The 27,309-nt window shown below is 39.2% G+C and overlaps 1 protein-coding gene across 3 annotated transcripts in view; it reads right to left on the reverse strand.

Moving 5' to 3' along the window:
- DPP10 (dipeptidyl peptidase like 10) overlaps nucleotides 1-27,309 on the reverse strand; it is a 603,190-nt gene that overhangs the window by 166,422 nt on the left and 409,459 nt on the right. For all 3 annotated transcript variants that reach the window (XM_079993430.1, XM_079993429.1, XM_079993431.1), the window contains one exon: nucleotides 25,168-25,263. In XM_079993430.1, coding sequence (XP_079849556.1) covers nucleotides 25,168-25,263 — 96 coding nt within the window. The remainder of the gene's footprint in view (nucleotides 1-25,167; nucleotides 25,264-27,309) is intronic.

Here is a 27,309-nt window from a genome sequence, read left to right on the forward strand (position 1 = left end):
CAGGGAGAGTAAAAGACTTTTCAGACCTATCCACGTCAGTGATAATAAGGCTGCATCATCCACATACATTAAAATTGGGACCGGGTTTGGATTGATTTTTGAGGTATGTGATTCTATTGTTTGAATGTGCACTGGAAGATCTGATAAAAATATATTGAAAGGAGGCAAGAATACACCCTTGTTTTACACCTTTCGTATTAGGGATGTCGGAAGAGAGGTGAACTTTGGCATTGAGTTTGATTTCACAGATGTTAAAGGAATATATAAATTATGTATTAAGGTCACCAAGCGTTGATCGATTCATAACTCTGCAAGCTTCTTCCACAATATCACATGATCGACTGAATCAAAAGTGCCACAAAAATCTATGAAAGCTACATAAATCTTGGATTGGTTTTGAAGTCTATATTTTTCAACAATGGTCTAAGATAGAGAAGCCTTTGCTCTTTCCCTGGTCAGTTTAGATTTTTCATCCAGGTAAGTAATTTAAGTAAAAGGTGCTTAGAATAGATTTTCCCTATCACAATGGACAGCTCCAGTACTAAGCCTGGGTGGCCATAGATGGTGTCCACTATTTTAGTTCCTCTAAAATGCATCTGTGGCCCCAACATATTAAAATGGTGGGCCAAGTAAAACTGGCAGAGCTTGCACCTGCACAAGATTTATTTGCTACTCACCTGCTGCTACCAAGCTGATGGAAGGGCCCAACCATAAGGATGAACAAAGCAGACATTATGTCAGGCCTGCATAAGCCACCCAGTGTGTGTTTACAGAATAACTCCCCAAATTTTACAGCAACTTGAATTATTCTATGAGTGTTTCAGATAGTCAGAGAGCCTTGAGTTTGATTAAATCCTCATAACATTTCACACCTTGCTTCTCCCTGGCCAGCAAATTAAGTAGACAGCAAGAGAAATATCAAAAGACTACACTAGGTCCACAAAGGATAGGAGAAAAGTGGAATCAGATCAGACAAGTGCATGCTAATTTACATCTGGCACAACATTTTAAATTTATTGTGCACATCATTTATTGTGCTTCTCAGGTGGGTGGGATAAACAGGACAGGTTATAGAAAACCCAGTAAAAGACATGTGAAAGTAGCTTTCTGAAAGTAGCTTTCAGAAAATGTATCTAAATTTCATATTAACTGAAGATTAATATAGTTCAATTAATAATAATATCGCTCTTGCTGGTCAGAACCTTGTGGAAAATGTTGCAAATAATATACACTAAAATTGGAAGTAATAATAATAATAATAATAATAATAATAATACCCCACCCATCTGGCTGCGTTTCCCCAGCTATTTTGGGCAGCTTCCAGCACATAAAAAAATAATAAAACATCAAACATTAAAAACTTTTCTACCTAGCTACTCAGACTCCTTGTCCTGGTATTTGCTGTAGAGCACTAGAATCACTGAAATGTTGACACCTTGGAGTGCTGACTATCAAAGATTACATGTATAAGTTTATATGGAACCTTCCTCTCTTGGGTACTGTTTGCAACCTGAGTTCATTTGGATACTTCACTGTGCATAAATGGTTTTCAACAGCTTAGAAAGTTTGTTCAAACAACTTTGAAGAACATGTTAGGATTTCAAACTCCTGTAGCTCATATTGATTTTCTTTAGCTTTGGCACATTTCTTGTTTATTTTTGATTTAAACTCCATCACTACCCCAACAGATAAAACAGTACCTTGGGGGAAATAATAGAAAAAAGCCTCAGATGTACAGTTGAGCCAATAAAATTAATCTATTAAGGCAGCACTCTTCAAGCTGTTCTAGATAAGAATAAAAAAGCCACAAGAAGCTTAACTATGGCCTTGTGGCATTAGATCATGTTTGTACAAATACAGTATGATCTGAAATACAATCCATCAAGACTGTAAAAATGTTTTGTAACTAAAAATGCAAGAAACACAATTTACACAACATTTTTAATACAGCAATCTGCAGTACACAATGGCTCACAATGTTTGTTTTGTAAGCAATTGAAAATAAAGCTATCAAGAAAGATACAGAAATTAAAAGTCAAAATCCTGTCACTATTGGATTTAGGGATCTTCTGTCACAAACTGCACTGGAGTGTGCCAAAAGGACTTCTAGTTAAACTTACTGCTGCATGACAGGACTATGCACCCAAAAACCCATATCCCCAACCACCAAGTTACTAAAACAAACCATATTTATGGAGCAAATAGCTTGAGGTAGTGATGATCAGCAAAGAGGGTGGCCTGCACCTGCCCTCTTAAATACACCAGGGGTAGGCAGGGAGAAGCCCCCATGTCCCTGCCCCAGTTGGCCTTGTGGGCAAGGCCTGCCCCCCAAATGAAGAGGAACATGGCTGAGGTGGGTGGCACCAGGTGACCATTACCTCCCCTGGCTGCGCAGGAAGATGACGGCCTCCCAGAACCAGCTGCAGATGCTCCATACGTGGCAAATGTTGTTTAGAAACTGATGAATTAATCTAGTTTGTGCCATAAAATTTACAAATAAATAGTTTGTAATAGGAATAATTTATGAATAGAATAGGAATGTTTATGTGATAGGAATAGTTTATGAAACAAGTAGGAACCCAATGTAGGAAAGTATTTATCCATCACTGGAAATATAATAAAAATTGTGCCCAGGTATTCTATGAAAGTATCTAGAACAACAACTGTGAATGGAAATCCAAAAATATGGGGTCAAAAATTATAAAAGGCTATTTTTTTCTTCCACAGCTCTTCCCAAAATATGAATATTGGAGAAAAAGATTGTGCAAATGATGCTCTGAATACAAGCATATCTATTCTGCATAATTTATTCCAAGCCTAGCATTTTTATTGCCTTTACACAGAATATTGGTGGCAAAAATAGAGAACTTATGTCAACCTGGGCATTACCAATGATTTTTGAATATTCTGCGGGGGGGGGGGGGATTTCACCTGCTTGCCATGTCTTATCTTTCTTATATATATATAAAAAATAATGTTGCTATGACTACCTTTTTATGTAGAAGACTTTAATGCTGGTGGATGAATAGGATTTGACTATTTTTTTTAATAGCAGTGTTTGGTTGGAGATATTGTGTTTGAGAAATCTGTTGTATTGTGAGAGGATAAAAATTGCATACAAGAGGAAGGATGTTTTTCTCACATTTAAAAAAAATTGTGTGTGCGTTTGTGTCAATGAATGTGTTGCTGTAAGAAATCATGAATTCAAAAACTTATTTCATGTCATATGGCTTAATTCTAAATAAGAGGCATGGATGTATGGAGTCAATCATGTTTGAAAATCATACTGGGGCCCTCTTACATAGACGCATGTGCAGAAAATAACTGAATTTTTTGGAGAGAGGAGAATGTCACAATTTCCTACTTAAGGACTTTACAAATCTTATTGCGATGAAAACAGCAAGTCTGAAAACTGCAGCCCTACCAAGTCAACATGTTACCAGCTGCCACTCCCTGCAACTATGCAAGAAGACACCTTAACAACATGGTGGTTAAAAGTAGTGTGTCTGTGCACATGCATGAACACACAGTGATTTATCTTTGATATTGTTAAACATAACAAGATCTACTATAATCCATGCCTACTGGACTGAATAAATATGGACATTACATGAGGAAAATTTTCTGTATGGTTGGCTATTGCAGCTACCCCTGTGGAAATTGACCACAAATACTATTTTATTGTTCTTGTTCCCTATCCACACCAAGCCCTTCCTTCTTTCTTTCATCCATGTAGTTTTCGATAATCAAGTAGAATAAAAATGGAAGAGTCTGGGCAGTAAGCATAAACTATTCCCACCCCCACCCACTACCGCCCCAGACCTAGGTATGGTATCATCTGAAAAAATAACAAGGAACAGCAGTGGGGGTGTAACTTGTCAATATACTTTTAGGAAAAAAATATTAGTTGCTGTCAAGAAAAGCCTGATCTCAAGTTAGCCATGAAATGGATAAGTTTAATGGAACAGCTATTTTCCTGTCAGCCAAAGGAAAATAGAATAAAGACAAGAATGCAGTGGCGTAGATAATCCCTGAAAATTTGAGCTAGAAGAAAGCTAATTTAAACACTGTAATTCCGTGTTTTAAACTACACGCTATATCAGTATCCGAAGTACAGTGGTGCCCCGCAAGACGAAAAACTCGCAAGACAAAAAACTCGCTAGACGAAAGAGTTTTCCGTTTTTTGAGGTGCTTCGCAAGACAAATTTCCCTATGGGCTTGCTTCGCAAGACGAAACGTCTTGCGAGTTCTTGCGAGTTTGTTTCCTTTTTCTTAAAGCCGCTAAGCCGTTAATAGCCGCTAAGCCGCTAATAGCCGTGCTTCACAAGACAAAAAAACCGCAAGACGAAGAGACTCGCGGAACGGATTAATTTCATCTTTCGAGGCACCACTGTACAAGTAAGTCTGAGTTTAGTGGACTCATTCCCAGGGAAGATTTATAAATGATAGAGAGGAGGGAGGAAAAAACAGGCACAATTGTAATGCCAGCCTATATAGTCCTACACATATAAGGTAAAGGGACCCAGTCGTGGCCGACTCTGGGGTTGCGACGCTCATCTCGCTTTATTGGCCAATGGAGCCGGTGTACAGCTTCTGGGTCATGTGGCCAGCATGACTAAGCCACTTCTGGCGAACCAGAGCAGCGCACGGAAACGCCGTTTACCTTCCCGCCGGAGCGGTACCTATTTATCTACTTGCACTTTGAGGTGCTTTTGAACTGCTAGGTTGGCAGGAGCAGGGACCGAGCAATGGGAGCTCACCCTGTCCTGGGGATTCGAACTGCCGACCTTCTGATCAGCAAGTCGTAGGCGCTGTGGTTTAACCCACAGCGCCACCCACATCCCCCTATACGTATCCACATATAGAAAAAGCCTGAGTCTACAATGGATAGGCTCACAGCAGCACTAACATCCCAGAAAATCTTGCTTCTCCCATAGTCACAGCTTTGGATTCAAGCAGAAAACAAGCATGGCTCTCACTATCTGGCCTCTGCCTGCTTCTAGCCCAGCTTTCACACACACCCTTTGGTTTTATCACTACATAGCCAGGTGAGAAAGGGGGCAACCCATTGTTTCCTTTGTTATACTAAGGATATGCCTAGGCCCATTAATTCCCAAGCCTCACAACATTATTATAAATGGGAACCAGGTAATGGCAGCAGAATTTTTTTTAAAAAACATCACTTACCCACCATTCTCATTTTAAAAACAAAGCAAGAATATAACCCCAATAAGTGCTTTTTTACGGGGGTACTCAAAGGTACACAGTATTGGCACTCCCCCCCTCCCCCCGCAAATGTCCCATGCAGTTCAATGGAGCTTACTCCCAGGCAAGGGAGTGTGATGCTGTAGAATCAGATATATTTTGCTTCTGCTACCTGCCTAAATTTCACATAGCGTTTACTGCATCCAAATCTCTTTACAACAGCCAGATCTCTTAAGGAAAATACATGTATATTTCTTTAAAATAAAGCTTTAAAAATATAAATGGGCATTATTTGTTTCTTCAAAGTCCCATGCTAGTGCCAAAAAAGAAAAGAAAATATAAGAGGCTGAATCAAGCCATAGTGTTTGATACTTATAGTTAATTTCCAATGACATTCTAATCTGGCAATGGCCATTTAAATGACTGGGGTTTGTGGTGGCAGAGAGACTGAATTAGTAGGGAAACCAAAGCCATCAAACCCAGGGTGGACATGTATTCTGTTTTACAGACATCAGTCCTCTGTTTGAAAGGCTGTCAGAGAAAGCGTGTTCTCCATAACAGAGAGCACGTGTTGCGGTTGGGGAAACAGGCCACCCTGCAGTGACTAGGCAAATTTGGTGAGGAACCCAAGCCTTTAAGTGGTTAACTTTGGGTTGCTGGGGAGTTTTGATTGTTGTCAATTTGGAGGAGGGGTCAGAGTCTTTAAATACAGGGGCCAGACGTAGGACGTCCTCTTGGCCATTTTGCACCGGATCACCCGCCCTCCCTCCCTTTTATAGGGTGGTTTTTTCATATCGCTTGACCTTGCTATGCCTGTCATGGGGTCGTTCGCCTTGGTGCGGGGGCCTGGTAGGAATTTTGCCATCTGGCTGATTGGCTGGTGCCATTTGGTTTTTGCCTACTGCGTAGCAAATCGTCACAACTTGTAAGGTTGGCGGTTAGGCATTGGTTAAATTGGTGCTTGGAGGGGTAAGTGCCTATCCCTCCAAATGATGCGAAGGGAATTCCGTTAAAGGAATCCAGGGGCTTGCCATTCTTTTCGTCCTTGTCCCCGGAGTCGGACTTGGGCCGTGCAAGCCCCACCGGAACATGAGGGTGAGAGGTGAGGGACTGTGGCCCAGCTCCATTTTCTCACCCAATACTTGTTTCCCACGCTGGCTTCCGATGGTGGCCGGAAGACCAGCTCTGTCCCTGAGGGCAAGGACAGATAGTCATAACCAATGCCTAAGCAACCACTCACATTTTTTGTATTTTAATAAAGTTGTGGCCAAAATTATGCCAAAAACCTTAAACAAAAAATCATGTGTGAAGTGTGAATTTTTTGGTGGGTGGCATTGTGGGACTCAACACGCAACAGCCTTCTATTTGAAGAGCTGTCTCGTCCAAGGCTGGTTTAAAGATAAATAACTCTAAGGGAGAGCAGGGGATGATGGTGGTATAAGTAGTGTATCAACAGTTAACACCTGGACAGCAAACTGAGCAGATACATAGGTCACCCAGCTACAGTATTCTACAATTATTTCTAAACTTCCAAATATACATATAAATCAATGTGTACAAATTTTATGCAACTCTGGGTCATCCTATGTTCTCTTTTTTGGATGCATTTTCTCTGTATTTTGTTTGTTTGTGATAAGTACAGTAGCCACCCTAAACAAAATGGACCTAAAGTCACTACTGATTTAATTTAAACTGTTAACCTGGAAACTTGGGCTCATACTCGACCAACATCATGCAAAATTGTGCAAATCAAATGTAAACAGTTAATCATCAAATAAAACTCCTATAATTAATTAACTGCAGTTTTAATTAGTCTAAATACAATACATCTGCATACACTGGTACCAGGACATTTTACCTTTATGTATCACTCACTCAATTTAGGACCAGTTTTTGTCTTCATTTATATTCTTCTTCTCAAAGCATCACATTTTCCATTTGTGTGCACTGAATTTCATCTCAAATCTTACTGCCAGAGTCACATAGTTCTTAACCCACAGTATTTTATTGTGTTTCTCACTAAAGTGTGTTGTTACTCTTGTCTCTGAACTCTGCCAAAATGTTTCCGTGGAGCTTCAATTATCTTGTATGTTGCCCAAAATTGGGGGAGGGGGGGAGAGAGAGCGAGAGAAAGCGCAACTGGGCATTAAATCTGTTGAACAGCCAAGAGCAGCCAGAATTTCTTGGAAGTAAGGTTTTCTATCATTCCTTATGTTAAAGTGCCCCATATTTCTAAGATGCAAGTACAACACACAAAACCCAACTCTAATACTTTTTATGTTTAACTTTTTTGACCTTGAAACTCTAACAGAAATCCCGACAAAGTGTTTTATTTAAAATGCTTGAGGGTCAGGCATCCTAAGCATGTTTGCTTTGAAGTAAATGCCATCTAAATCAATGCTACTTATTTCTAAGTAAATTAAGTTAGGATTAGGGTGTTAATTTAAGAAAATGTTGGGGAAAGTCTGGCCATAATACAGCATTTCAAATCCTATTGATTACAGTCCTTTTAATGAACAGGACTTTTTAAGTCCTTAATTTAGGTTGAGTCACACTCATTTATTCCTAGTTGACTCTCTCCCACACACCTTTTAATACACAGATAATTCCTAATTCTAAAATCAAGGGTGAATTTACCACAGAAGAACCAGAACACAAGGCTCTAATCTGTGGGAGAGGGGCTGTACTCAGAGTTTCTTGCCACAACTCATAAAAAATAATTCTGGTGCAATAGTAGTGAGGGCCATTTCACACCCACCTACACCCACACCAGAGTTGAAACCATTTCAGTGAAATATTATATACTGTGGGGATACACATGTGAATAACATGGTCACCTGAACAGGGATTTAAGGGGTATTTTTCATAGTCATCACCCTTTCCCCCAAGCTAGGGAATGCCCCATTGAAAATATATGAAAGTACAGCACTCAAAATAGACTCCCATGCTGAGTGGGGGGGGGGGGTGTATAGAGGAGCAGATTTATTATAGAAAATGTGTATTTTATCCTTCCACAGTAACTTGGCCTCCTATGCATCACCAAAAAAGACAAAAGATATATTTGTTATAACAAGTGTTCCCAGGTGTATGAATAGATTTCTGCCATAGGTGCCCATTTTGTATTTTTTGAAACTTCACACATGCTATTTTTTATTTATCTATTCATAAAATGTATTTCCATACCACCCTTTCATGGTGGTACACAGAATTGCTGGTACACAGCAATATAAAAACATTTTTAAAAAACCATTAAAAGCAGTACTGAACTACAGTGGTACCTCGTGTTAAGTACTTAATTCGTTCCGGAGGTCCGTTCTTAACCTGAAACTGTTCTTAACCTGAAGCACCACTTTAGCTAATGGGGCCTCCTGCTGCCGCTGCGCTACCAGAGCATGATTTCTGCTCTCATCCTGAAGCAAAATTCTTAACCGGAGGTACTATTTCTGGGTTAGCGGAGTTTGTAACCTGAAGCGTATGTAACCTGAAGCGTATGTAACCCGAGGTACCACTGTATCAGTGAAATGGCAGGCTATTCAATAAAACTTTTAACAACTACATAGGTGCAAACTCAACAAGGTAGGAGCAGGAATAAGTCCAGACACACTTAGGCACCAGAAATGTTCCAAGGGTCAAACCAACTTTGATTAGAAGAGCTTCAAGGTGCCCTCTAAGCACAGTTCAGGGATAAGCTCCTGGACTGAGGATTCCAGGATCAGCAGCTGCAAGGTGGGACTGCACAACAGCATGAAGTTTTTCTTACGTTAGGCCTCACCTACACATTGCACTTTTAAAAGCGGACTGGGAAAATCCAGCTACTCACACGCATGCCTGCCTCACTAAGGATTCTTGGCATGAAGCTAAGTGCTACTTCTTGCGGGCTTGGTCTGCTCCTGCCTCTTGACGCATGGCCATTGCCTCTGAGGCAAGGCATGGCTTTCCTCTCCCTGCCCCAACATCAATCCCCCCACTTCATCGCCCAGGGTGAGACAGGTGCAACAGAGGAGCTTGGCTGTGAGTCAAGGGCTTGAGCAGGAAGGCCTGTCCTCATCACAGTGATCTGGGAGGCTTATGATAAAATATTCAGCTAGATGAATGACAGTTGTGTGTGAAGACCCCCCAAACCACCCCCAAAATAAATGCACAATAGACATAGAATTTTAGTTTAAGGTTTTTGGCAATAATTTGGCCACAACTTTATTGAATTATAGCATGTGATTGGTTGCCTAGGCATTGGTTCCCAACTACCTGACCCTGCACGGTGGCAGGGCAGGACTGACAACTGGACTCCACTAGAGGTCAGTAAAACATACAGGCTCCAGTTCACCCCATAAGTTCCCATGGACTCTGGTGTGGCCCTAACCCCTGAAAGCGGATCAGACAAAAGCAAGGCGAGCCCCTGGATTCCTTTAATGGAATTCCCTAGCAGCAGCAATGGAGGGGCAGGACAGCCAACCACTTCCCCTCCGCAAAACATTGAACCAATGCCTAACCACCAACCTTACAAAGTTGTGGCAATTTGCTACACGGTAGGCAAAAACCAAATGGCGACAGCCAATCAGCCAAATGGCAAAATTTCTACTGGGCCCCTGCTCCAAAACAGACGACCCCCTAGACAGGCATAGCAAGGCCAAAGAACAGCCCTAAATATAGGGTGGGAGGGCAGGTGATGCACGTTGCAGGAAAGAGAAAACTCCCAGCGACATGAAGCTTAAATCGCCCCTCGGTGGCCAATAGGCCAAATTTCTGCCGCAGCAACCGAGGGGCAACTATTGGGGTGTTGTGGCTATCCAAACGGTCCCGCCCCAGAACAGGGAGGCAGTTTAGGTGATCTCACCGCAACACGTGCTCTCCATGAGGGAGGACACAATCTCTAGAAATAGGAGAAGATTCCTCTGTAAGGTAGGAAACAAGCCCACCCTATTGCACTGGTAAAAAAAAAAAATTCCTGTGGTGAGAATTTTAAAAATATTTTAACTTTTATATAATTTCAAGTATAATGTTCCGTTGTGCCCCCCCCCCTGCAATTGTATTATGCTGTTCCATCACTGCTAGTTCTTAGGCAGCAGGCTAAGACACTTATATCTACTCAGGCCATTGATGGTTAGGTTAGCTTCTACTGTGGTAGTTATTTCAGTGGGGTGAGGTAGAACTTGTCCTTTTTATTGTGTTGTTTGATTAGTATTTTAGATATTTTGTATTGTACAGTTTTCTGATTTTTAATTGGTTTTATCCATTTGGATTTTATTTTGTTAAGTCAGTTTGAGACTTTTTATATCAAATAGTATTGTGGGGGGAATTAATGGAGAACAAACCAAGGAAAGATGAGACTGCCAAGACTTCCATTTTGTAAATGTGATTTTTGTAAATGGATTCTGTATTTTTCTGAGCACTCACTTCTACATTGGTTTAAAGGGTGATGCCCATAAGGATCAGACAACAATAACTAAAATTTTGGGAATCACTCTTCGTTTTATAGAATTTATGAACTCCTTTAATTAAATATCCCCAAATGGTATACATTAATAATAAAATAATACAATCTTTAGTCCATAGACAATTGAAATTCCATACATTACAGTATACATTAGCATTATGCAACTGCAAGAGAGTTCTGAGGTTGGGAGAGCAGACCAGTTTTAAAACTGAAAAACGTTAGAAATTGAAAGTTTTCTCATAATAGGCCATAAAGAACAAAACACTGAGACCAAATACTTTGGATAGAAATAAAGGCCCAATCAGTGTGGAACACCAATACTCCAACTCAGTCCAAAACCTGATTTTTTTTTTTCTTCTTGATTTCAATGTTTAGCAATTTTATTTTAACAAAGTTCCCAGAATTTAATTATCCCACTAGAGAGAATATGAGTTTGTGTAGCCCCATTAATGGATGTAAATCAATCTACATTTACTTATTTGGCAAAGAGAAACATGGCTGCTATAGTCATTACTAGTTGGCAAATATATCCCACAAATTGCCTGGAAACTTTGTCAGACTGGGATAAACAAAAACATACCAGTTGCCAGTGGTTCAATTTAATGTTACTCGGTATGTGCACCACGTCCAACTTTTGCAGCAGTAAATTAAAAATGTAATTAAGTCAGACCATCAAAAACATAATCAACCAAACCTCATAGTACTTATTTTGTTTTTGTAGCACATATTTCAAACCAAGGGTTAAATTGCATCTGTGTACCCAAGACCCAAGTGTGGGATGTAATGCCTAAGCAGCATTTCCTGCAGGCAATTTGTCTAAGCGGAGTGTCCAGAAAAAAATTATTGCAAGGCAGTGATAGAAGCTCTCTATCAAATATCAGGCAGAACTGGCTATGAGACAAGCACATTTGTAATTTGCAGAAATATATCCTCAAACTCTAGGGATTCATCCATCCATCCAGACATATGCTTTTAATATCCGCAATTCTCCCGCTTCCTGCCCCCTAAGATTGTGATAGCAGCTTCTGTACTATAGTTTAAGTACCATTATGAGGGTAAAGGTAAAGGACCCCTGGATGGTTGAGTCCAGTTGGACTTGACTATGGGGTGTGGCACTCATCTCACGTCAGGCCGAGGGAGCCAGTGTTTGTCTGCTGACAACTTTCCAGGTCATGTGGCTAGCATGACTAAACCGCTTCTGGCACAATGGGACACTGTGACAAGTACCAGAGTGCATGGAAATGCTGTTTACCTTCCTGCTGCAGCAGTACCTATGTATCTACTTGTGCTGTTATGCTTTTGAAATGCTAGGTTGGCAGCAGCTGGGACAAAGCAACGGGAGCTCACCCCATCACATGAACTTGAACTGCCAGCCTTCCAATTAGCAAGCCCAAGAGGCTCAGCGGTTTAGACCACAGTGCCATCCACTCCCTTCTGTTATGTATCAGCAATGGTAAGAAAATGGTACAGTAAGGACTGAAGTGGTCACCACACAACTATAAAAACTTCCCCAACCAATTCAGTGATTTCCCCATCTTTTCCATATATGTCTATAGCTGAAGGTGTTTTTAAACAGAAATTTATGACGTAATATGGGGGTTATTCAAAATTACATGAACAGAGGATCAAAGCCTGTGGCCTTGTGAAAGACATCAAGGACATTTGTTGCAAAAATCAGGACTGCCAATACAAACTAGAGTCTATGTCAGCCAACTGCTCTCTGAATCCATTTCAGATGGAATAATACCACCCTCCTCATTTGAAAAAGTGAACATTATTTAATCTAGAAGATTGCCACTCACCTGAAAAGAATAATGTTGTTGCCAGTTGGACAGATAAGCAGCAAACTATGCTTGTTATGCCCTCATTCTGTACATCTGCTATTTCCTCATACTGGTACAATGATTGGCCAGATTTGTGAATGGAAGAGTGCAGCTGTTATAATAGGATACGGTTTCCCCATGTCAGATGGAGATCAAAGGAATGCTAAAGCAACCATGCACACATTTGCATGGAAGCATTGTCATTCACCCTAACCAATCCCAGAAGAGTTCCACCAGCAGTCCATCTACATTCCGTACTTGGATTATCTTATTACCACACGAGGACTCATTTCAGTAATGAAAACCAGCCTGTGGAGTTTGCTGAAACTACATACATCTCAGATACACTGCACTGAAGAAAATGACTTTTGAGCCAATGCCAATTCCACTCAGGAACCTTATAAATTTGAAAACTTTGGGGATCAATCCCTTACTTTGTAAGAGTTGTGGGTAAAAAGACATACCAAAGAAATTCACCCGTAATAATCTGGCATATCCAGCATGGGTCTTACTGAACTCTTGGACTACACCAAAAGCTCCCTGTTAATAAAATGTCCTCACAGCTCATTCCCTCCCAGTTACAATATACACAAGTGAATGATTTTAGCACTTGGGACAGGGTGATGATGAGTGAAGATCGATTATTATTTTTCATTTCATTTCTATACCGCCTTATATTTTAAAGAAAAAATATCAAAGTGGTTTACAACACATTAAAATATTGAATAAAATAATCTTGAATAAAATAAAATAAATTCAAGCTTCAAGGAAAATATTTCAGATCCTTCTCTAAGTAAACTGTCGCTTTCCCCATATTTATTTACCTACTTAATTTAATTGCTTGGCTTGTATTGTTGCGTGTCCATAAAGAAAAGTTTAACACCTATCCCAATGAGAAATTTATAGAAGAAATTATTGACTATTTTGTTTAAGACCCTCAGAGACTCAAGTTTTTGTTTAAAGAGTGTTTGACTTTGTATTATATTTTCCTTTATGGATAGACAAGCGTTAACAAAAGAAATTCTGTCTGGTTTCAGAACTTATGTCTGACATTCACCACAACCAAGGCAAATTCTAGGTAGTGAAATTCAGCCTTAGGGTTTTAAAATTTGGTTTGGAGTAGTATAGTTCAATGGGCAAACTAAAGCTGAGCAAACTGAGCCCGGCCTTGGCTGGGGAAGGCGGGGTATAAATAAAAATTATTATTATTATTATTATTATTATTATTATTATTATTATTAATGTATCTTTGAATAGAGTTCAATTGGTGGAGAGAAAAACTATTTACAAATAAAAACTTTCACTAAACTTCTCCTCAGGACTTAACAGCCAGTTGAGATCCTTAACTTTTAATTACAGTTTCTGTAAGCCTCTGTAGGTACTCTAGAAGGTTCTGTTTCTATTATTTACAGGGACCTCCTAACATGTGTTATGGGTTCTAATATGAGTTTGAAAGCAGTATGGGACACTGACAATGATACTGGTACAGCAGAAGATCAAACTTGACAAGCACTGTGGCAAAAGCATCCAATTAGAGTTAGATATTATATATTTCAGAACTAACTTGTAACAAATTGCTTCATTTGTCTGTTTAACAATAACAGGCACTAGAAAAACTCAGCTTTATTAAACAAATTATGTAACCTATATAGGCCTTTGGATTTTTTCCATTGTTCATATTGAGCGTATTTGATAGGGTATTGGGGTGGAATTCAGTATTGAGTTCCTACATTCATTCCGCCTCTGCAAGCATTGCAGCTTACCAACTGGAATAATCCCCTTCTCTGGCTCTTGTGTACTGTTTTATGGTTCTCCCCAAAAGGACAGAGCCCTGTCCTCTGCCTGCACCTCAAAGCAGAGCTGGTACATCACATGAGGCTGGGCACCATTGGCAGTAGCCTCCTTGCCCATTCTCCAGCAGCTGCCCAAGGAAGGAGACCGACAGCAGCTGTAGTAGGTTGGATATACCTAATTTACCTTCACTATGATGTGTGTGCATTGTTCTTCCCATTAGTAATGTGACTATTGTTTTTACCATTGACTTTATTCCTTTAGTAGTTCAATAAAAAAATTAAGGTTCTGGAACAGGTATAGAAATTTAGGCACAACGTTCACTTTTACTGCTCATATCTGCTCAAACCAAGTCCATTTGCATGCTTTGCATCTTTTAAATTGAATCAAATCTTTGGGGAGAAGAATACCAAGGTATTTAATGCAGCTATCAACATTCCTTTAATCAAACAATTATCATGGAAGTTGACATGCAGCTGGTTCCTGGAACATTTTTTTCAAAGCTTTCTCAGACAGTGCAGTGCAGGTGCCATGCTCTGAAGGTGTTCCTAGTAGCTTTACACTGATAAATAAGGAGACAAGCAAGCAACCTTCAGACAACCTCATAAGTAGGATCCATAATATGTTTCTTAAAAATTTTGTGTGATTTGTTTAGCTTTTTCGCTTTAAAAATTCACACAGAACCAGGATAGGATGAGAGAGGTCAGTTTTCTGGTGTATTCAGAAACAAGATATAAAAGATTTGGACCTGGTTGTTAATCGCTAAACAGAGGATCATGGTTTTGCTTTGTTGCAAGGGCTCATGGAAACTTTCCAGGATTAGACGTATGTATTCTTCAATTTTCACTACCAATGTCTATGTTTTCCTTCATGCCACAGCAATTGGCAGGTTATGGTGCTTATTTATGAATGCTCTGGCTGCTTGGCTGACTAGATAAATGTACTCTGACTGCCTACTAGATCCGTGTGTTTTCCTCTCTTATCCCTGGGCTTTGTCGTCTATGCATCCTGTTATCCTTCCTCATTCCCATTGTAAAGTGAACACTCAAGCTCTCCATCCATCTTGGCCTGAAGCTTGTGCACCTGGCCCTGTGGCTGCCTGCCCTACATTTCTATCTGCAGTCCAACTTTTTGGTTTCCCATCCTCAGGTCCTGCTGCAGTCTGCTTACTGACTACACCACAGCCAAAATCATTTCTCACAGATCTGCTGCATCCTCTAAAAGCTCTCTTTCGCTCTCTTTGCCTGCCAATATATCATCCTTCCTGTTGCTTTTCTCATCCTCTACATACTGTCACAAAGAGCTCTACAGGATCAGCCTTCTGATGCCACATTAATCATTTTTAGCTCCATGACTTCTTCCATGCTTCTCACTGTGCTTTCTTTTTTTAAAAAAATAATATTTATTCAAAGTTTAAAAGTTACAGAAAGCAAGAAAAAAGAAAAAAAAAGAAAAATACAAAATACAAAAAAATACACCAGCAACAAAAAAGAAAATACACTCACTTGAAAAAAAGAAAATAAAACCAGATTAAACCTTTACCTGACTTTCTTCCTTTACTTATTTCCTTGACTTCCCCACACCTCCCATTTTTGTATTCTAGTTCAAATCGTTATTTCTGCAAATCCTTCCAACCTTATTTTCATTTAAGTAATTTAATCTATTTTAGAAAACCACTTTTACTTTATCGAATCTTAACTCTCATCCAAACCTATATATCAATACTGTGCTTTCAACAATTGCGTCCTTAATGTTTATCAGGAAACATTTTACTTTTCCTGTAAACCTTCCACCCTGTATGTTGGGACTCTTAGAAATATGCACCTGTATTCAGACTATACTTAGTTTATTTTAGAGCTGCTTGCTCGTAACTAGCCAAATGCAGATTAGCATGCTTCTTTGTGAATCTTCCTTACTCCTGTCTGTTTTCTAGGCTACTTGGCTAATTTTGAATTTTGAGAGAATGGTGTGGGCACCAGTCACAAAATGGTTGCCATGGGTGTGTGGCACAACACAAAATTAGAGACAGTACAGTCATAGTGAAGTTTTTTCCAGAATTGTATTTCTGCACTGGAAAAGCTTTGATTTGTTGAACTTTTGCCTGCCATATAGCTGTTAAAGGGACAATAAATTACAATGTTAGGTCAGAGCGAAACAATACAAACTTAAAGCTTTTGCAGATGACCTAGTTTTGACCTTGCAGGAGCCAGAATCTAGTACGAAAAGAGTATTACAATTGATACAAGACTTTGGTCGGGTGGCGGGATTTAAATTAAATAAACAGAAAACTAAGGTACTGGGAAAAAATTTGGCAGATATAGAGTCAGAACGGTTTCAGAGAGAGACAGAACTAAACGTGGTTAAAAAAGTAAAGTACCTAGGGGTAAACATAACAGCAAAAAAACTGAGTCTATTCAAGGATAACTATGATAAATGTTGGTTAGAAATTAAGAGAGACTTAGACAGTTGGACAAGACTGAAACTTTCTTTGTTAGGCCGAATTGCTGCCATTAAGATGAATGTATTGCCAAAAATGTTGTTTTTGTTTCAAACATTACAGATTGTGGACAAGACGGAGTGCTTCCGGAAGTGGCAGAGAGATATATCTAAGTTTGTCTGGCAGGGCAAAAAGCCCCGAATTAAGTTTAAGATTTTAACTGATGCGAAAGAGAGAGGGGGCTTTGCCCTGCCAGATCTAAAGTTGTACTATGAGGCCGCAGCTTTCTGCTGGCTAAAAGATTGGCTGCTTCTCGAAGACACTGACGTATTGGATTTGGAAGGTTTCAACAACGCTTTTGGTTGGCATGCATACTTATGGTATGACAAGGTTAAAATCAATAAGGCCTTTAAGAACCATATTGTCAGAAAAGCAGTGTTTAATGTCTGGACAAAATATAAAGACTTATTGGAAAATAAAACTCCAAGGTGGCTTTCGCCTCTGGAAGCTAAGGCCCGAAAAAGACCCAATATGGAGGCTGGATGGCCGAAATATTGGGAAATACTAGAAAAAGATGGAGAAAATTGGAAACTGCAGAGTTTTGAGAAACTAAAGGACAAAGTGCGAGACTGGTTACACTACGCTCAGATTAATGAAGTTTTTAAAAATGACAAAAAGCTAGGGTTCCAGGTGGAGAAATCGAAATTGGAAACAGAATTGTTAGAACCTAAGACTAAGGTACTTTCAAAAATGTATAACTTGCTGTTAAAATGGAACACACAAGACGAAACGGTCAAATCGGCTATGATAAAGTGGGCATAGGACATTGGGTATAATATCATGTTTGATGACTGGGAAAGGTTGTGGACCATTGGGTTGAACTTCACTGCTTGTAATGCTTTGAAGGAAAATGTAATGAAAATGATATATAGATGGTACATGACCCCAGTCAAACTTGCAAAAATATACCACTTGTCTGATAACAAATGTTGGAAATGTAAAGAAAATGAAGGAACATTCTTTCACCTCTGGTGGACGTGTCCTAAAGTGAAGGCTTTCTGGGAAATGATATATAATGAGCTGAAAAAGGTATTTAAGTATACCTTTCTTAAGAAACCAGAGGCCTTCCTTCTGGGTATTGTTGGCCAGAGGGTGATAAAGAAGGATAGAACTTTTTTTTTGTATGCAACAACGGCAGCAAGGATACTCATCGCTAAATACTGGAAGACCCAAGATCTACCCACACTGGAGGAATGGCAGATGCAACTGATGGACTATATGGAACTGGCTGAGATGACCGGCAGAATTCGAGACCTGGGAGAAGAGAGGGTTGAAGAAGATTGGAAGAAATTCAAGATTTATCTGCAAAAATATTGTAATTTGATTGAATGTTAATAAGGATGCTAGATCATAAATAATTGAGCACCATTAAAATAGTTGGAATCAGGATGTTAAGGTGAGATTGAGGAAAACAAAAAATTATTTTATTTTAAGAAAATTACTAATTATATGTAAAACGAAGGGGACATAAGAATGCAAACAAGTTGATAAATTGCTGACAAAAATTTTATTATTGAGGTAAATGGGAGTGGGAGGTGTGAGGGAGTCCAAAGAAGCTTTGAAAATATGTTATAAAACATGTTAAATTGTCTTTTAATTTGGTATTTGTATGAAAAATCTCAATAAAATATTATTCAAAAAAAAAATAATTACAATGTTAACCCTAAATCAAAGCCCATTTGCCTGGATGCAAGCTCCATTAAACACAGTAAGACTTACATCTGAGCAAGTGATAGTGATTATGATTCTTTTTCTGGCCCTGACTTTCTTGTCGCTGCCTTACCTGCTGGTTCTGGACTTCTTAATTCTGAAATTGATCTGGCTTTAATTCTGAATATATATAGCCATAGCCATGAGGAATAAGACAAAGTATCTGGAAATTCCGGGAGTGGGGTGGAGCCATTCTTCTCATACATTCTAGTGCTGGCATCCCCAAACTTGGCCCTCCAGATGTTTTGGGACTACAGTTCCCATCATCCCTGACCACTGGTCCTGTTAGCTAGGGATGATGGGAGTTGTAGTCCCAAAACATCTGGCAGGCCGAGTTTGGCCATGCCTGCTCTAGTGGGACTAAATTCATTTCCGCAGAGCAGACTTTGGTAAATAAAATTCTGAATACTTGCTGTGCAGCAAGATGCACCCATGGGCTAAAGATATTTATAACAAGCAAAAGTTATAATGATGGGAAATAGTGAGTAGAATGTGACAAGAAGGGGAAAACAACATATTTCTTTTCCTTTTCCTCTCTTCCTATACATCCCAAGGACATTCCAATGCAGTTGTTTGCACGCAAGACAATTCTGTTAATAGTCAAGTAGGGACGGGAAAGCATCTCCCCATTGCCTCCAAAATCATTAATATTTTGCAAGCATTCCCTTCAAATATGCACAGAACCTCAAGGGCTTTGCAAGCACTTAAAATAAATGCTTGCAAAAACAACAACAACGCACCAGTGGCTCTCTTCCTTTTGCAAGTCGAGGGAAACCGTGGGAATAATACAACTTTACCTTTGTTAGAAAGGTGGGAGAAAACCACTGGCAGAGGAAACACACCTTACTGGCTGCACTTGGTGAAATTGTTGCCAGGGGTGGTATGCCCACCCACTGAAGAGGACCCTTGGAGCAGGGCAACCTCCTTTGCGAAGAAGTTTTTCGCCCATAGCAGATAATTTTCACAGTTTAGCCCTTCAATGCATTTCTCTGTGTACATGTTGCTTAGAAGTGTTGCACCTGAGAAAAATGCTACTGCATGTGTGTGGCAGAGAGATCATCCTGAAAAAAGACTCAGGGTTGTCGGTGGGTGGGTGCCTCCCAGCAAGTTTCGCATCATAAAATCATCTGGGACAAGTCAGACCTTTACAGGCTGATACCCTGTTCCCCCTTCATGATTATTATTATTGTTATTAATCTTTCTTTCTTTCTCTTATAATTTGCAGACATCTGAGTAGAACTGAGGAAGGGAGATCTGTCTGAGGTGGGCTGTGTTAAACTGAATTCTGCTTACAACACTTGAGCATTTTCTCTTCAGATTGCAACCCCATCCCTACAAAGTAGCCACCTGCAAAGTAGGCAATAGTATATTGTTAGAAGAAATAATTATGATAATCATGATATTAAATCAGAAACAGGAAACTGGGTAGCTGCTATAATTGAATTCAGCCCCCCCCTCTTTTTTTTTTAGTTTCCCATTCTGCAAAAATATCAACATAGCAGTGTAAGTCCACAAAAGTGTCCCTTTAATTATTAAAAAAATAAAACTTTCTTACACTAAGTATTAAGTATCACGCATTTAAAAGATGCAGGTGCCTTCACTTTAGTCTTTTCAGTGTCTGCTTAAAACATTAATGAGAGGTTTAAACAAATCTAGTGCATGTTTACTCAGAAGTGTGCATAATGGGATTTGCTTTCTAGTATGTGTTTGGTATAGCAGTTGCCAGCATAGTTCTGCATGTTTACTCAGACTTAATTCCTATAGCAGAGCTTTCCAAAAGTGTGTGTGTCGTGCCACGTTAGTGTGTCAGCTGCAGTGAGTAGGTGTGTTACACGAAAGCTCCTTGCACTCCAATGGGGCTAGAAAGGGGTTAGTTTAACCTCCGGTTTGCTAGTAAAACTGAATTACTGTGTTATGAAATTATGCATGTCTAAAACGTGTTTAGAAAGTTCTGTCCTATAGTATTCATTGGTGGTGTTTAACTAGTGGTGGTGATTCACCTATCCAGCTCCGTCAGCAAATCTGCAATTGCACAACATGGCTGTCCCCCCTCTCATCCCCCTGTGCAACCCCCTGAAATTTGGTTTATGGTGGTGGGGGATCAGGAGGGACCCCCTGAACAAAGTATGAAGGGAGAAGGTGGATCATTCTATGTGAAAAGCTGCAGTGCTTACACAGAACAACTGGAAGAGTATGGCACTGATTTCCAGTGTATTTAGAACTACAGCAAAGCACTCTGTTGTGTTCTCAGATGAGAATAAAGCTGAATTTACCCCATAATTGCAATATATGAGGTCCATTTCTTGTTATGCCTCTTGTCCTCTGCTTCCCTGCCCAATCAGCTTTGTTGAGCATAGGGAACTTCCTGGTGACTTGTTCACTGATCCTTCATCCTGGTTTGTTTACAGGGAGATTAGTCAGTATTGGAATGAATGCTGATTAAATAGCCAATTTGTTTGCCTGTGGCCTTATCTGATCAATTAACTATTTTATGGAAACCTTCACATACATATTCCTGGCCAAAAGAACAGCTTCTGAGTACAAGAAGCATTCAGGCCACAATCCTAACTCAATTTACTTGAGAGAAAGCCGAATTTAATTAAGTTGGGCTTACTTTTGAGTAGACATGGTTAGGCTAGTACTGTGGGTGGCTAAAGATACTATAATAATAGAACCTGAAGTTTGGCCAGTTTCCTTTGTAGGCATAGGAGACTAATGTGTATAGAGATTACTAGTTAAAATGACTTTCAAATAGCGCAGCATTTGTGTATGTTTCAGGGGGGAAACCTTACCAAAAATATGCCTGTAGAAAATAAATATGACAGTGTTTCAACAAGTATAGCCAATGATGAATTTTCATGGCTTAAACAATTATTAAAGTAAAAATTTATATTAAGAAGTTAGAGTCACTATTCTTGTAATATAGTGATTTCCAAAGATCTGATACTTTCAAATTAATTAGAGGAGCCCTAAGATGGATCATGCACTGAACCAACACTTGAATGAATTATGGGGTCCCAAGATCCAGCACACATCACTTTCCCCAAGAATACTACCCCATGTCCATGCCAATTTAACTGTACTTTACAAAGATTTTTGCAACTGAATTCTCATGCATTCCTTTAATAGCCTTGCCTTTTTGTAATTCCAAACCATCTGATAACCATTTTAATACCTCATAATTCAATGCAGCAGTGTAGCTTAAGCAAATTAAGGCCATTTCCTCCCATTTCTACTTCTGTGGCATAGCCTATACTTCTCTTTCAATGTGCCCTTAATCTTAACACATTTTGTATCACTCACTGGCAGCGTTTTAAATTTTCACTTTTTAAAAATTAAATGTTAAAAATCAATACTACTAAAAGTAGATGCACTCTCATTTAACATCTTCAAAAGCCTGACAGACATCTAGACCTCTTTTCAGAATCATATTAGAGAACAGTGGCTGATCTGATAGAATTTAATTATAGCATAAAAGACATAGGCCACAATCCAGAGAGCCCATTTACATGCTCTCAAGGGATTGTTCATGCAGAGCCAGGCTTTCTATAGCTCTCTTTTGGTGCATTAGGCATCAACACCTGTAACCAACTTGTGGGGAGTGGGAAAGGGAAGCTCTTTCAAAAATCTGCTATAAAATTTGTGTAAAAATTAAGAACATACCATTTTGTGTAAGAGGTTCTAGCATGCTACGATAATTGTGACTGAGATACAGTGAAAATACCAGTGTTACAAACTCAGTGAAATGATATTGCAAAGAATAAATGCTGCCGCTGTCTTAAATAGAATTGTGAAATATAATGCACTCATTAGTATATGTGGCTCTCACTGAGAAACACTTTGCTGAATTTATCAGTATGAGAACTTATTTCATGTCAGTGTCATGATCATTTGATGATATGCCACAAGGTAGTGACTGAATTGATATTATACTTTATATTTGAATAAGAATTAAGTGTTATTGCCATAACTATTTGAATGTGCAGAAAAAAATATGAACATCAAAATCTGAATTTACAAAATATTATCTCTGTCGTATACCAATTATTGCACTTTTCTTGTCAACCCTTCATCCAGTTCTCATAAATAAGTGCTGTAAGAAGATATCCAACATGCCTGACTAAATCAGGGTTTACTCCAGCATATGTTATTTATAGCCTAGAAAGAACTGTTTACAAAACAAGGCTCACATTATTATTTAATCTTACTAACCAGAATAATATCCCAAAGACAAATACAAGGCCCACATACTAGTATGTTAGATTTATGTTCTAATATCTAATAGATACAATATCATCACACACATACAACCCTTCTCATCCCTACAGCACTGATGCAGAGAAACCAATATCCATGTACAATTCTCCAAAGCACTTCCATCTACTGACTACAGTGTGTGAATTATAGCATGTATGAGTTTGGTTTAGGAGGAATGCTCAAAGGTGTGTGTGGTGTGTGTGTGGTGCATTTGAGTTCTTTACTTTAGAACTGAAGCTCAGATTATTCATATTTAAGCCAGTCCACTTAGATCAGTTTTACTTAGTTTAATACTAATGTTTGCTGTCTCCAAAGGGACTTTCATCCTTATAACAATATTAATTTCAGCCTTATAGTTCTGCTGTGCACACATAAAACAACTTTACAACATTATTGAAATCCTGACGTGTCAATGAATTACAACATACCTTGGTGTTTCAGAATGGCTTCTTTATCATACCTTTCTTTTTCTGCCTGAAGAATGTTAGCTTGCATAAGTAATTCTGAACACATGTACCTCAGACTACAGCTTTGGCAATATATTGGCCCTAACTTTAACCCATGCTCCCATTCCCTCTTGAAAACCATTCTCAGTTCCTGCTTCATTTGAATATTTCCCAAGGAGCTGCGGCTCCTATCTTTCAGTTTTGCAACTATTGGGTACAACCCAATCAATAGTATTAGAAAAACAGGTTTCCAATATTTTGCATAAATCTCAGCCATTGTTATGGATACAACATGTGCAAAATCTGCACATCAATCTACAAAACACGTAGTTCTACTTTTTATTGCTAACATAAAAGCAAAGGCCATTCTGTATCTATTGGTGGAGCGAGCATAGGCATAGTGTTGATACATAATCTAGTATTAGTTCCCAACCCTAATATGTCACAAAGATAAATTCTGAAAATATATTTTTTCAGGGGGAGCATTAACAAACAACAAGAAAACAACTACAAAATCAATTACAAAAATCCTCAAAGTTTAACTACTCAAATCTGTCTACTCCATATTTCAAGGTCTCCATTGTATTAACAGCATTCCCTGTCATCTAAACACTGTTGCTGTTTTTTAAACTATCAACAAAAAATACTGCCTACAAACTTAATGAGCACCACAGGCAGTTATTCATAAGATCCTAAGAAAGACAACATAGTAAAAGTGCCAACCTTTTTGTCTATCAAATGAGAAACAGGCTAGGTAGCCGGCCCTGGAGAACAATTTAAGCAGCAACACCTGGAACCACTCAATACTACATCTCCCATAGAATTTGGCAGTTCACCACTGAGTCAAAATAGATGCAGTAAAAAGATGAGAGGAGGAAAGAAAGGAGGAAGGTGAGAAACCAGGAAAATATAATAGTGGTCTAGGGATAGAAGAAGCAAGTGGATAAGACAGGAGGAAGCAGTAGTATATACAGTGGCTGGGAAAACCCAGCCAGATGGGTGGGGTATAAATAATAAATTAGTAGTAGTAGTAATAGTTGTATATACGGCCTAATGCATGAATATTGTGAGATAAGGGCTATATAATGGTAACAGTGACCTCATCTGACAAATCTCAAGTCTTCTGGCATCATTAGGACATCTGGGTAGAATCTACACACATAAAAATGCTGTGAAAATGTGTTGGGTTTTTTAAAAAAAGTTTTGAAAAAAGATAATTGAATTTGCCATAGCTCGCTGTTGCCATCTCGTGTCAATTTGTATATTGCACTTTACAACACACTGGCTATCAAAGTTTACCCACCAGATCCAATTATCAATCACTGCTGTAGGTTGTGATTGATGGATTCAGAGAAGAAAGCAGTGGCATAGGTTAAAGTTATGTGATTTTACAGTTGTGTGTTTTGCTGTACTGATTTTAACATTATTTCAATACCCAGAGGCAAAAGAAGACACCTTTAATAGTTGTTAAGAAAAGGCAACTTCAACAGATACAGTGATCATGCAAGCATATCAGTTTGTGAGAATTTTTTATTAGACAATTATATGTTTCTTTCAGCCTCCTCTTCTCTGCACTACCTGTGCCTAATCTTCCTTATGCATCAGGACCTTTTCCCAGTTCCAAACTTGTTCCAGAAGATTTATTCACAACCAAACTCGCAGCTTTTCCTCATCTCACATAAGATGGTCTGCAAGCTGTTTAGTTTCTTGAGCCATACCTCAACTTATTGACAACAATCAGTACCAAAATGAAATAAGTTTTTTTCATAATTCTTGTACAGATGAAGTTATGGTGGAATTATTTGGACATGGGTACCTGAAGTTTCACAACGTGATAAATCATAGGTTGTCCAGATCTTAAGATCAATCCTCAGTAGGAAGAAAATTCTCATGTGTAGACCTCATCAAATTAAGAGTTTGGTTGGTACAGCAACTGATTTCCCCTCTAATATCGCCATTCCCATATCTTTCTATATAGTACTAAAAAGAGTATGTGCAACATACCATTGATCCATTTGGCTTCTGGATTGTGAACTATAAATTCTTTTCTGAAGAGATCTTCTAAAGACAATCTGCTTTCTGATGAATTTGACAGTTCATCTAAAGAAAAAGAAAAGAAAATTGAAACAGCAAATCACACTTTTTTATATAGAAAACCCTGATTAGATTACCAAAGGCTTCACACAACCCCAGACCCATACTGAAAGCTGAATCCTTCCCATTCATGAAAAATACAGCAACAGTCAAGTAAAGGTAAAGGGACCCCTGACCATTAGGTCCAGTCGTGACCGACTCTGGGGTTGCTGCGTTCATCTCGCTTTATTGGCCGAGGGAGCCAGTGTACAGCTTCTGGGTCATGTGGCCAGCATGACTAAGCTGCTTAAGGCGAACCAGAGCAGCGCACGGAAACGCCGTTTACCTTCCCGCCGGAGCGGTTCCTATTTATCTACTTGCACTTTGACGTGCTTTTGAAATGCTAGTTTGGCAGGTATGTGGGAAAGCCCTCTGGTTGCTGGATGCAGCCAGCTACAGGGTCAAAGCCTGCAGGAAACGAGAGACAGTGTTCCCTCTTCCAGTTCTGCAACCATATCACCTGCTGCAGGTGATGCCGTGGTCCAGGGGACATTATTGCTTGCTTGAGCATCTTTCCTGACATTTTAAAGCCATAGACTACTAGGTAATTTGTAGAAGAGAAATTGCTATTTTTATTTTTATTTTATTCCTTGAAGCTATTTTTTCTCTCCATAAAGGCAGAATATATAGAGATATATGGTATTCAAAACACAGGTCACAGCATTTCACTGTAAGAGCTTAAGACAGACAAGTACAACCTTTTCTACAAGCTCATGCTTGTCTTTCCTGGCACCCACAGGGTGCCCCCCCCCCCTAAATTAGGGCTCAAAGAAACATTCTAGTGTGGTTCCTCTGGTTTGCAAATCAGCCCACAAGCCCTAAAAGGTTGGTGCCCAATGGAGTAAAAGAACGATTAGAAAGTTTGCTAAGTTTCTCTGTGAATATACAGAGGGGATAAAAACAGCTGAAACTGGCAAGTCCCAATTGAGATGATATACCATTTACCTTTACCATTATATTTAGACTTTTAGATGACAAGTTTACAAAGAAAGAATATATAGAGAAAGACAACCAAATTATAGTACAATATATAAAAAAATGTTGAACTCCTCACTGCATCTGCATTTACACTAATCCTACCTCCTTTGAAGCATACAACTCTTCATTTGAAAGCCTTAATTCCAGTCCAAATATAGCTTATGAATCCCCCAATAAACATGCAGTTTTGCCCCTTACATCCCATCTTCAACAGTATTAATACGCCTTCCACCATGCACTATCAATCGAATACTGAATGCTGCTGGAAAAGGTAGGAGGCCCCAATTTCCAAAGGATGTCATGAGGCAGTGGCCATGCTGATACCATGCACTATGCGGCCATTTGCCACCACACTGCTCATGTGCCTCCACTGCCTCTTCATTGATGCCCTCCAGTAAGGCTACTGGGTTCCCTCCTCCATTCAGCAGCGGTCAACAGCAGAAGCTAGTAGTCTACTGGGATTTCATAGAATCATGGAATCTTAAGAGTTGTAAGGGACCCAAGAGTCATCTAATCCAATCCCCTGCAATGCAGGAATCTCAATTAAAGCATCTAGTTCAACCCCCTGCAATGCAGGAATCTCAGCTAAAGCATCCATGACAGATGGCCATCCAACCTCTGCTTAAAAACCTCCAAGGAAGGAGAGTTCACCACCTCACATGGGAATCTGTTCCCCTGCCAAACAGCTCTTACCTGCCACCTGATCATTTTGGTCCCTAGGAAGCATTAATATTCACAATACATGTAATTAATGAGGTGTTTTCCCCCCTCTATGGCAACATTTTCTGATCTCCCTGTTTCTTTGCTATAATCATCTTCAAATCAGGATTCTGTAAATTTATTTGAAAATCACTAAATGTTAAATAAAACTGGCACTTTTTTGAAACCCTAAAAGAATCTCATGAAACCACTGAGAGTGGGGAAGAACCCTTTAAACCATTAGACAGATGTAGCAGCTTTGTTGAAGATTCTGAAAAGCTGGCTTTGTTGCATGTTTTTGAAAATATACTTTACCATATAACATTACTGAAGATG

This window comes from Podarcis cretensis, assembly GCF_951804945.1.
Source record: "Podarcis cretensis genome assembly, chromosome: 1".
Lineage (NCBI taxonomy): Eukaryota > Metazoa > Chordata > Lepidosauria > Squamata > Lacertidae > Podarcis > Podarcis cretensis.